Raw genomic sequence first — 13,226 nt, forward strand, 5'->3', positions numbered from 1 at the left:
TTAACAAGGGAAAATCATCTTGACATCTTCCAAATGGGCTTTCCACAGGGCTTAGAAACTAACCCAAATATTACTGTGATATCTTTAGAGTCCTGGAGGGTAAGTCAAGGACTTATCTAGCCTTTGTAGACCTGGTGCTGGCCTTCGATTGCATCAACAGGTCTCGGTTATGGGCCAAACTTGCAAGTGAAATTGCCCACCCAACCTTTTCGAGCAATTGAAGGCTCTGTACATGGGGACAGGTTTGAGGCGGGGTGGATATCTGAGGAGATGAGCACATTCAGAGGGCTTAAACAAGGCGTCCCCTAGCCCCAGCACGCCTTAACATCTACATTTCAGATCTGGGCGAGAAATTGACACCGGCGAAATGTTTTCCCCCAAGACTTCGAGGCAGCCTAATGAGTTGGTTGCTTTATGGAGATGATTTAGTCCTGATGGACCAAACAGTGATTGGGCTCCAGCACCAGCTGTAATAACTGGAAGAATATGTTGAAGAAAATGAGCTAGTAAAAAATACAGATAAAACAAAGATTATAGTCCTAGAAAAAGCTCATAAAAAGAGAGTAAAGTCGTAGTTCTTCTAGCGCTTGGGGCCAACTCGGATTGAGCAGGTAGAGGTCCTTAAATACGTGGGAGTGTGTATTACCATGAGTAAGATAGAGGTTAATAGTGAACAATTGGTAAGAAACAAGACAAAAATGCTGGCAAATCAGGCAAGGGTGCTTGACAAACAATTCTGCCGTTTCTCTATCTTATCGGTGGTGGAGTTTTACAAGCTAAAGGTTACAGTTATATTGATATATGGTTCTGAATATTTGTTTTTATACCAGATTCTCTATCGCCTATGGTCGAAGGCATTTTTTGGAAGAGGGTATTGGGGCTTCTGATGTCCACCCCGTGCCAAGTGATCAGGCGAGAGTTGGGGTTGATTTCGTTAAATGCAATGGTTGAATGGAAATCGTTAGCTTTGTGCAGGAAAGCGTTTTGGAAGCACCCTACCTGATTTTTGCCACACTAACAAAAGAATTGGAAAAGGGTCGAGATATTCCTTTGGGAAAATGGGAGTTGCAGTGTAGAGCCTTGCTTGAAAAAGTGTGTGCCTCATATGATGATTTAAGAAGAAATACAATTAAGGTGAAACCTAATCTTTGGAAATTGGACTGGATATCAACGTCAGAGGAGGTAAACAAATATAAACTATTTTATCATTTGACACATAAATCCAGGGCTTTTGGTAGCAGTCCAAAAATACTTCACTAAATTCCCCAACAGTTTCTGCAGAACTCAGTTTATGAGGATTTGGTTGTACCCTTTTCAAACTAAAGAAGTACTGTCTGTGAGACTCCATACGAGGCTGAGAGATGTGCAATGTAGCTTTTGTAAAAGAGAGGGAACGATTGAAATGTGCACCATATTTTGCTGTTTTGCACAGCATTAACACACTAAGAACTATGCACTTTAAGTCTTCTCTTGACAACCGAAGCACTTTAACATCCGACAACTGGTGGGTTCTTTTATTAAGTTGGCAAAAGATACTGCTGGTTTTAGCAAAGGTAACATTTTGGAAAATAGTGTTTGATAGAACATTTTAAAGGGAACTTTTGTACTGTTTGAAATTTTGTACTGTTTGAAAGGTTGATTAAATTCAACCAAATCAATAAAAAAAAAAAAAAAAAAAAAAAAAAAAAAAGGGAACTTTTATCTTGAAATGTTTATATTATTAGATGATTTTTTGTTTCTTTGTTTTTAAATATGATGAACTGAGAAGGGAATAAAATGCAAAAAATGGTTTGTAATATGTAAAATGCAAAAAGGTTCATGATGAACAGAAATGCAATAAAACGAAACATTTTAAAAACGGTTTAGTTTTATAAGCAAGTCGACCTCCTTTTGACACGGTCTCAGTCAAAATGTTGTGAATATATATATATATATATATATATATATATATATATATATATATATATATATATATATATATATATATATATATATATATATGTTGCAACGGATAGAACATTGCTGGTAAACTTAATTTCTATGTATTCAGTGTTTGGTTGGTATTATCATCCATTGCCTTATGTTGCCATTGTTGAGCTTCATCTATGAAAACAAATTATATTGCACAGCCCTTCAACTTCTAAATAAATTGTCTTGATCATTTTGATAGACTATTTTAATTAAATTTGTAATTAAACGTGTATGAATAGGCTGTAATCATACATGAGAAGTCTGATTCCTTGATCTTGATGTTCCTTAAATTATTTTCCGGCTGCCTGCAAATATTCTAATTACCTGGATAAACAATAACAAAAAGTGTACACCAAAAACAGGTTTCAAAGGAAAAGGAACAGTGTGTGGCAATGATTTCAAAAGGGGATTTGAAATGTAATAACATTCTAGTTTGTGCAATAAATGCTACATTGGTGGAAAATAAACAGTATATACATATGTTACTGTAATTGTAATAACTATTCTAATCTCTGTTTTGTATCAACTGCAGAGAACCAAGAAGAAGCTAGGCCTGCTGATGCCTCCATTTCTAAAGCTAATATGCGAAGTAAGTAAAGGAAAGATAAATGTTTCTTAATAAAAAAGTTGGTTACATTAATATTATTATTTTTTTCACATACAGTTTTTGTATGTACCTACTGCTTGTTTATCTCATCTTCTTAGTTTTATTTCCAGATACATGTTAGAATGTCCTTTAACACTAAGGGATGAACGGGCCTATTTAAATGTAGATAGAAGAATGTGTCCAACCCCACCTATAAAACTCCAGCTCTCATGACGTTCTAATGATACATCAGCACAAAAGGAGGTTGGAGTCATGCAGGGAGGGAGGCAGCAAGGTGGAAGTAGCCACCTCAATCTTAGTGCTTGGCAAAGGAACACCAAAATGATTTTGGGGTAGGGAGGAGGCTGCCGGCAGCAGACCTGAGCTAGATGTACCCTCTGTGGGTGGATAGCATTGATGGAGATCATCCTGGTAGTAGCTGTAACACCAGGCAAATCACCATCACCCTGCTGCCTATGGTAGCTGGCATGCAAAATAGGGTTGAAATACCATGCATTGTGGCAGTACTAATCCAGACACATGCTGGAGCTTCTCCAAAATAGATGAAAATGGAGCCTTAGAACCCGGCGTTTAGTGAGTTGCTACTGTTCCTCACAGTACTACCTGCTGACCGGTAGGCTAGTAGGAAGTCCTGTCTCCATAATTTGGGTGACAGATACAAAGCAATCACTATGGGGGCCCAAGAGACAAGCCCTCTGATGAATGTGCATACGCTAAAGAGGGGGCTTACCCATAGACAGTGGCTCCTTGGTGAGAAATGTCAGGGGGTACCACTGAGCTTGGATGGGCCCTTACACTCTTGGCTCCAACCTTTCTCTCCCATAGCTTTACACTGTTGGTAAAAAATGCAGCATGGCAATGAGAACGTAGGTGAGGCAGGCCTACCACAATAGAGCGTGACCCAAGGTAGAAGGGGATGTTGAGATTGGGGTAATTGTGTTGATGGAGTCGAATCAGTTATTGGACCATCGTTATCTTGCTTAGATTCAGGGGGGATACATTCAACCTAATACATAAGAGATTGTAATGCTTGCTTCTTGCGTTGCAACGGTTGGACTCCTCCTTCTCCCCCAGTCTGGTACTGAGTGACGTCATACAATCTAATTCAGTCGGTAGCGCTTGAGTGCCAGCATTGGAAGTGGCCCCACCATGCAAACCTTCACACAGAAAGAGCTGTTGCCTCATAAATTGGGATATCCTGATCATTGCTGTTCTTCAAATATTGTCTAATTGAACATATAAGGCATTGTACTCAATGGGGGAAAACTTGAACACCCCCTGTCTATCATGAGTTGTTTCCCTCCCGCATTGTCTCTCAACCACACCAATTATACAGCAAAACCGAAAATGTAACTTGAGGTAAGTCAGCAGTCCAGAAAACACACTGTACGGGTCCCTGTTTATTGTTTCCTGATGTAAATCCACCAGTAGTCCAGGCCTCCTTCGGTCGTCTGCAGGCGACACTGCTGCAACATCACAGTACAATGTCATTATTGCGTGGCACATGTATTGAGCATTCCAGCCGGGACTGCGGGTCGATGGCGAAGGCACTCACACAGGCTGATGATGGAGGCCGGAGCACGACAGATCACTCAGGCTCACACCCATAGATCCAAAGCAGTTGAATTGTTAAACTATCCTGGATAGCCAGTGCTATTTTCATTGGTAAAACAATATTAATAAAAGTAAAAAGAAAAGGAATGAACAAAAGATGTCAGCACCAACACCCCATACGAACATGAAGAGTTGTAGTTAGGGCTGGGTCAGCATGCCATCATCCATTCAGCATGCCTAGGTTTGGGTCCACCACATCAGTGGTATCACATGGGACTTTTGTTCTATTTACTATAAAAGGTTTGCTCTTCCCCCTCTCAACCAAGCAGTCACCTTTGCAGGGTCTGCTGTACTCCTCACTCCTTCTAGAAGGAATATTTTAAGGATCGCTGGTTTCATTGGGATAGCTTACATGTTGCTCTCTCTGTCTAGTGCCTTAGCCTCCGCAGCAGCTTTCCTTTTTCCACATCCTCCTTGGGAAAATCAAGGTATATTGATAAAGGCAAGCCTCTCCTCCCAATTCTACCTTTCTGTCTTGCAGCCTTTAGAATTGCTTCTTTGATGGATATTTTGAATAGCACCACACTTATCTTGCTTGACTTGCCACTCTGTCCCTTCACAGCCCTGAAATGACCAACAGAGTCATGCTTGAGCTGACCAGCATTTCTAAAATCAAATTTTCCACAAATACATTTAAGTGGGTGTTGCCTTTGCTGAACTCTGCCACTCCCACTATTCATACATTTGTAGCTCCACCTGAAACACCAGATCTGTCTTGCGAGATTGTAGTTTAGGCAACTCCCCTCTTCTGTCATATGCTCAGAAGCTGCCTGTTAATTTGTCTGAGGGGTCTGTGGTTTTACATTTAACTTCTTTCATTCTGCCCTTCAGATGGATTACTTTCACAGAACCCCCCGCTGTGAATTTCCAGTAAGACAATCCGTGGAATTCGAGTCTAACCCATACTTTAACAGGTTCCAAATCAAACCGTCGTCCGCTGTGCAAATCTTCTGTAGGAAATGTAAGTGTTTCCATTTAGTTATCGCTTCCAACAACACCAGACCCAATTCGTACCTCAAGACAGCAGCCAGAACACTAGCTGGCAATCCCAGGACTCTTCTCCAAAAGGCTCCCTCAAGCTTGCCCTATTGGCCCAAAAAATAAAATCTCAGCATGATAGGCCATCACTGGGACCACCTTTTAACAATTAAACTCTCTTACAGGGATTATTGAAAAGTGTCCAAATTTCTTATTACCACAACTACCCTGAGCGGCCAAGGCCTTTATCTTTTGTTTTGTTTTTTCAATTAGCCGTCTCACCCCATTTTTTCTTGTGAGAATTGAGAAACCCAGGTGCGTGAAGCTATTCACTTTCTCTAAACAGGAACCCCCTATACACCATTTAAAGTGGCTTCCTGGCTTTCCCCAGCCCTTGTAAAAAGACAAAAGAATTTGATTTTGAAATATTTATTGTTGACATGTTCCTATCAGCGTAAGACTCCAAGGCTTTCAGCTGCCGCTGCAACCCCACTGGGGTATAATCCAGAAGGATCAAATAGTCAGCATATAGAAGGTAGTTGATTTTCCAATCGTTCAGTTTGAGCAGGAAGTAGTTTATGTCAATAAAAGTGTCACCCAGATCAAAGAAGAAAAGGAGGAATAAAATAGGGGCCAATAGGCAGCCCTGTTTCAATCCTCTTGCCGTACTAATTGGCATAGTCAGATTACCTTCTCTATCCATACGGACACACACACTGGTATTCGTGTGTAAGGCAATCGTAATTGCCAGTAAGGCAGGTGGGCATCCCCATTTGTTCAATTTGACCCACACCAGGCTCCTCGGGACAGTGCTGAAGGCCATTGAAAAATCTATAATTGCTGTGTGCATTGACCTATCTCTTTTACTTGCCCCCTTCTTTATTAGTTCTAACAAAAAACCATTTACCTCCATCCCCACTCCTCGACAAAAACCTGTTTGAAAAACATCAATTTTTCCATTTTCCTTTGCCCATTTTCTTAGGTCTCGTAATACCAGACCTATAAAGATTTTATCTGTGCAATCCAACAGAGAAATTGGTCTGTAATTTGAGGGGTCATGCGAGAGCCCTTTTTAAATATGGGAACCACAATGGCTGTTTTCCATGATGGAGGAATCATGACAGGATATTTCTGAAGATTCTGTTAAGGACACATACCCAAGTCTCAGGGCTATTTTTCAGGACACACATGACAGCCCGTCAGGGCCAGAGGCCATGAATTTTTGACTCTTAATTATTAAGTGCCGCAAGTCATCATGGTCCTTAGCCAGGTCCCAATCCACCTTTTTTAATCATGTCCTGGTTCCACGATAGGGGCGTCTCCCACAAAGATTTATAGATCTCACTAAAGTGGGCCATCCAGTCTACTTCTGAGATATGATTTAGTTGTGCACCCGTTTGGATTTTTTGTCGCTGTTTTTAATTAAGTTCCAAAAATCATAGGAATTTTTGCTTGCCAAAACCTCCAACATTTTGCGAGCATTCCCTCAACGTCACCAGATGACAATAATGTTTTAACCATCCCTTGTAGGCTGCCTTTGCGCGCAGTCTACCTCTCTTCTCTTCTTTAGCGAGCGCCTTAATTTGTTTCCATAGATGTTGCTTTTTAAGTAATATAGCTTGATCAAACATATGTCTATGAAGCACTTTCCCTGTTTTTGTTATTGGCATACGCTAATAAATATGTTCCCAGATAGCTTGCATGCCCTTACCAACCACACATTCCTCTAGTAGGCAATCTAGCTCCCCCGAAGCCAACATTTTGTTGAAAGATTGTATTTTGACCTTGTTCCAGGTTATTTTATTTCCCCCTATGTTCACCTTGAGGTCAAATAAATATCGCCGCTGGTTCTCATTAGGTGAAGGAACCAACCATTCAATACTTAGCGGGAGATGGTCGCTCACTGTGGTACCTACCATAGTTAATGATTTAAACTCCCGGTAGATGTCATCGGATACATACAAATAGTCTAATATATCACTTTGCGTGCCTCTCTGCCATGTAACATGTGGCACCTCGTCTCCCTTGATATTCCCATTCAGAATGATTACTCCCCATTCCTTCATTAGGTTACCCCCGCCCCTACCCCTGCCCCTACTTAGTTGACCTGGGCCGGATACAATTTTACCTTCTGGCCAATCTACACATCGGCACTTTAGGTCGCCACATATAATTATAGAGTTTGCACCTCTATTTCCCCAATTGAAAAGGGTCTCATCAACAGCGTACAGAATTTCCTGTTGGTTTATTCTTAAGTTGTTCCAGTAAATGTTCATTATGAGGGTGTCAGGTCTATCCGGGAAATTCACCTTATTCCAAGAGAGTCTAATTGCTTGCACATAAGAGTTTGGACTGACCATTACCTCAAACTCTAACCATACGCTCTTAGAGCCAACTATCAGAAGACCCGCCATAGGGCGCCCCGTAACCCCTTTATGCCGGGGTCAGAGACACAAGATAACCATCAATGGCGGGAGTCTCGGACAGCCAACATTCTTGGAGGGCAAACAAATCATATTTTAACAGGTCCAAACTTTCAGGCTGGAACAAGTGAGCTGAACCTATACAGTTCCAGGAAGTCAGCATTAACCCGAGCCATCCGCTATGCATCTGTTTCTCTCCATGGCAATCTGCCTGGTCTCGCATTTAAAGTGGCAGTGACCCAGGACCAATCGGCCTCCCTTGCCGGGTGGCTTTAGCCATCCGCTTGCACTTCTACTTCTCTACCACTTGATCACGACCCTGATGCTTTTATCATAAGGTTTCCATATTCGATTGGGGAGGTATTGTTGGTATGCTCTCCTTTACTTGCCCTGGGTACCAAGGTAGGCCCCCGACCCTAGTGGATAATTTATAAATGTGCTCAAATTGCATCTGCTTCGAGGAGAACCTTGTTGAGGACCATACTAGATGCAAAATGGAGGATCACTTTGTCCATATTAGAGTGGTTCCAGAATTCCACCCTGGTTGTATCACTGGACACTAAATCAATTAGAGCCTGTAATTTCCACAGGATGTCTAATACCTTTGTGTGATTTAACACAACCTGCTCTTGGTCCAAGGGTAATTTGTGCATCACTAATTTGTTTGTGTCTTTACCCCTACGGACTTCCACACACTTGTCATCTTCCTTCCTTACTACCAGTCGGCGTTCCTCTAACATCAGAAAAGGGGCCACCATAAGGTTTAGGCCCTTTGGTCCTGCTATCGTTGGGGTCCTGCACTCTATGTTGTTTCTCCTCACATGTTGTGAGATTGGACTTTCTCCTATAATCCCCGCAAATTGTACATGTCGCACATTTCTATTTTCCTCACAAGTGGCCCATTCCTGTTGTTTTCTCCCCACAGTTTCCCACTCTCTCTCGGGTTCTAAAGCATGTTCAATCTCAAGAGAATTACGGGTTTGGATGCAAGTAAGCTGGAAGATGGGAGTTTTACTCTTGCATGTCCTCCTCTTCTCCTAGGGGCACACCTGTTTAGTCTTCTTAGGGACTGGGTTGTCAGTTGTTTCTGTCTTCTTCATGCAGTTGTTGTTGCTACTTCATCCAATCAGTAGCTAATATTGTATTGTGTCATTTGTATAGCGCCTTTCACTATTGGTATTGTCCTAGCACACTGTAGTTTGAACGCTCTCGGGGGACCGAAGTGCAGGTATGGAAACAGTCGAAAAGTTCTAGTATGCGTGTATGCATAATGGACAGTACGAAGATATGAAGGGGAGGCCAAGCCCCTGCTAGCCACCCATGTCCAGCCAGCATGTGGATGGGTGGTGAGAGGCAGTCTAGATGGGGTATGCTCGAACGGGATAGTCATTATGGGTGCAGCTATAAATCACATTTTTGGTGTAAACAGTAGCTGCATTCATATGGCAGAGGTGTTGTGCAAAGTGTATTTGAGTGGTGTATAATGGCAGATGCATGCAGGTCTGCGACCGTGCCTTCGGCTAATTTCCTTAAGCATGGCGTGTGAGAGGTACAATACATCGGCAACATTCTAACAATTACCTAGATTAATGCAAAGGCTATAGTTAATGCCCACTTCGATTCAATACAATGGCTACATTTTACTTCCACCTGTATTCCAAAACCAGGCTGCATTCTGCCGTCACTTGGCTTACAATGCAACAGCTACCTTCTACAATAGCCTAGATTCAATCAATGTGATATAGGTGTAATACAACGGATACCCTCGAAGAATACATGACTGCCCTTGCAATACCTAATAAGTGCAATACGTTGGCCAACCTTCCCCATTCTTCTAAGTGCACTGCATAGGCTAATCACAACTCTTCTACGTGCAAAACATTGGCTAACCTTCACCATCTTCTAAGTGCAGTACATAGGCTAACCTTAGCAGTTCCTCTAAATGTGATATATTGCCTAAACTTCACAAATCTTCTAAGAACATTAGAGTGGCTGTTCTTCACAATACTTTAATGGTAATACATGGGCTGATCTACACAATTCTACTTTAGTGCAGCGGATAGGCTAAACTACATAATTCTATCTAAGTGCAGCGCATAGGCTAATTTTCACAGTTCTAAATGCAAAACTTTGGTTATCTCTGGGTGTTCTTCTGTTAGGCAGAATCATATGCAGGACCCTTTGGGAACACCACACACAATTAAGACTACAAGTGTAAGTACAATTTCACCTTTGGTACAAGCCTGTACTACACAGTAAAGTTGTAGCGATGGCTGAGCAGCCAGACTTATCTCAAGAGTAAAGTGAGCAGTATCAGAAGTTACACAAAGGACAACAATTACTATGATTCAAGCAAACACTGATTCAGGGTTTCTGAGTAAAAGAATATACAATTATTTACACCATGAGTTATGAAACAATTCACTTTTATAAAGCAGCAGAAAATCACAATCTTAATACACTACAATGACCCCCAATCAATTCTGGACAAGTTAAGCTCAAAATGAAGTGTGAGCAAAATGGCACTCCAGGAATTTAAAAGGGAGGAGAAGACAAGGTTATCCAAAATCAACAACACCAACAAGTGATAAGGCAGGGCAATCTAGAAAAGGCTTACTTCAACCAGGATTCAAACCAATAGGCCTGGACCAATGTTAATGGTTCAGAGTCTTTGCAGAGGATCACACAGTTCAGAGTAGTTTGTGGTTAAGTTTTTGCCAAGAGTTCAAAACGAAGTTGGTTCGGAGGAAAAGTTATTTAAAGGGGAAGAGAATACCAAGCCTTCGGAGAGGCGGACGATTTCAAACACTTTCCCTGTGGTCGGACGGAACGTACGACCAGATTTGCACAGTACCTTAAATGAAGAAAAATGCAGTAGCTGAGGCGGTTGTTCCTGGCAGTGCATGCAGGCTCACGCTTCCTGAAGTGGCTGTCGTGGTGATAAGAAGAAGGAAGACGGGAGGGTCCTGCACTGCTCTGGGAAGAAGCAGGCAGCAGAGCAAAGTGTCGAATAAAAGGTGCGCTCCTTAAAACCCAAACAGGTTCCATTCCTCCTGGCTATCCGGTTCACTGCAGCGATGCACAGCAAATTCGACAAGGAGAGGAAGGTCTGCATTTGGTGTTTGGCAAGCTGGTTGGTCCCACCAAGCACAAGGGAAGAAGATTCCTTGCAGATCTTCTCTGTCGTCAGAGTTTCGGGTGATTCGGACCTGCAGCAGGGCTTCACCTGGATGTCCAGTAGTTACAGCAATCGTCTTCCTTCAGCTCCTCGTTGGTTCTCTCGTTCCAGTGGCGACTCTGCCTTCCAAGTCCCAGAGACCTGCTTTTAAGCAGTTTTCCCCCATTCACTCAGCCTGGCTGTCAATCACACAGCAGGGTGGCTGTCCTGGCAGGACAGTCACCTAGCCAATCAAACTAGAGTGTGATGTGTGTCTCCAAGGAGACCCTGTGCAGGGGGCCTCAAACCCCTCTCTTACATCCTGTCCACCCAGACACTCAGGCGCCTAAGGAGGGCTTCTGCGCAGAAGCCCGCCAAAGGACGGCGAACAAAGGAACCAAACCTAGTTTGGCGCGCAGAGTAAAACATGGGAAAGACATTTACTAAAAGAAATGGCGAATAAACCCGAACGGAACCAAATAAAAATAGTAGGGGTCCAGCGGGTTAGAGTTTGAGGCTACCGCCATAGCCTCTAATGTTACCGAGGCTATTTTCATAGCCCCCGGTAGAATAAAAATGGTAGATACTACTGCCACCAGCCAAATCTTAGAGAAGGGGGAACAAAATAATGTTCCATGAGAATCAGACAAAAAGGGGTAACTATTAACCCTTCCAGTACTCTATTGGAAGATAGGTTGTACTGGGTCTGTACATTTAAAAGGACTAGTAAAGTCAATGGCAACTTTACATGTTCTGGGAGACAGTAGTCAGTCCCAGAAAATGGAGTTTAAAGTGGGAAGTCTAAAAAGACAACCCTGTGTCACTGCACTAAAAGTGCTGTGTGACACACAGTAAAAAGATGATGCCTATGGAGTGGGTGAGACTCCATAGTCCATGCGCTCAAAAAATGTACAGCACATAGCAAAAACACATGTAAGAGTAGGCAAAAAAGGCTCACACTCTTACCAGGTAAAAAGATTAACCGCTATAATCCACCAAAGCTGCTGAGGGACTCAACAGGTAAGGAAAATTAGCCATTCTGGAGAATTCTCCCTAACACTTGCACCCCCCAGACTAAGGGACAGGAGGATCTAATCCCCACCAGGATGGATCTCCTGTTGCTAGTCGGTTAAATGGCCTGCTGAGTACCCCAGCAACCTTTTGTAACCCTTGCTATGAAACCTCCCATCAGCGGTTTTCATTTGTAAACTATATTATCTACAAACCTGTTATGGTACATCGCTCTTTTTTAATGTATAGGGGATCTGTTCTAACAGTCCCTCAGAAGTTGTAACAACCTCTGAACCTACAATAGGCTTTTTCAAGGGTCCTTAGAAAGGAATCCCTTAGATCAAGAGTGGCCTCCAGGGTTCTTCACCACCTCTCTCTCAAGAGCAGGTCGGGTACCAGGTATCTTGGTTGGAGGGGTTATGGTCAAGCAGGGTACATGCTGCCACTTCCTCTGAGATCTGACCTTACCTATTGTACTCCGGAGACCCCCGGCTGGCCCATAGAGCCGAGGTTTACTCCGAAGTACTTTAAGACGAAATAACTGCAACCTTGAGATGGATGGGGGTGCAGATTTATTACCCCAACACCAATCAATAAGGACAACTCAATGGTTTGGCAAAGGGAGTCCATTTAATGACAAGTACAAAAAAACAGGGAGTCATGGAAATCAGCAGTGATGCGATCGTCCTTCTCGCTTCAACTCCAATGAACTTCATACAAGTTGTAACATTTATACTCAAAACTCGTCATAATTTATGTGTAACACTCAAAAGTTAACATGCAATTCTATTGGTTACTTTAATATATGTACTATATCTGTATATGGTAACGGAGTGAGGGGATTGAGTAAATGCTGTCAGGTGGGCATCTAAGCCCTGCATTCAAAAATGACTCCTGAAAACGTCACTAAAAGTATGATGTCTCGTTAGTTCTACTAACTATAGGACTATAGGACCCTAGATTATTTGGTCCGTTGTGATTGGGTTGGCGCCAACCCCATGCATATTCTTTTACTTTGCTTAGCAGCACGCAGAACGGTCAGCCAGGTGCGAGGTGCCCCTTAGTTACCTGGCCTTCCTCCAGCCCTTGTTACAATCAATCATAACTTTAATAGCCATGTGTCAATTAGTACATTGTGGTTGGCCTCGAAACTGCATCTTCTGTCTAGAAAAGTTCTGATATCTCTGCTTGGTCCGGTGCCAAGCGTAGGTGTAAACCTGTGCTTCTTTTCGCTCGGCTGGTCATGTGATTCCCACACTGTGAATTTGTCTCGTTTCTCTCAATTTGTGTATCTGATTTTCGTTTCACCCGCCACATGCCTTTGCCTTCTTATCTCAATCCTTCAGAGGCAGGATATTCTGTTCTTAGTTTCAATTAAAAGTAGCTACTGTTCATAGCTTCTATTGGTATGACCTTGGCTTCCCTGGCAAGAGCTGCCTCTGCCGAGTTTCGATTCAGCCGTCTC

The 13,226-nt window shown here is 42.6% G+C and overlaps 1 protein-coding gene across 1 annotated transcript in view; it reads left to right on the plus strand.

Moving 5' to 3' along the window:
• The window catches only part of LOC138467288 (uncharacterized), a 5,113,521-nt gene that overhangs the window by 4,699,340 nt on the left and 400,955 nt on the right, over positions 1–13,226 (plus strand). The window contains exon 22 of the mRNA XM_069607285.1: positions 2,504–2,560. Coding sequence (XP_069463386.1) covers positions 2,504–2,560 — 57 coding nt within the window. The remainder of the gene's footprint in view (positions 1–2,503; positions 2,561–13,226) is intronic.

This window comes from Ambystoma mexicanum, chromosome 4q (genome assembly GCF_040938575.1).
Source record: "Ambystoma mexicanum isolate Mex_15411 chromosome 4q, UKY_AmexF1_1, whole genome shotgun sequence".
NCBI classification, from domain to species: domain Eukaryota; kingdom Metazoa; phylum Chordata; class Amphibia; order Caudata; family Ambystomatidae; genus Ambystoma; species Ambystoma mexicanum.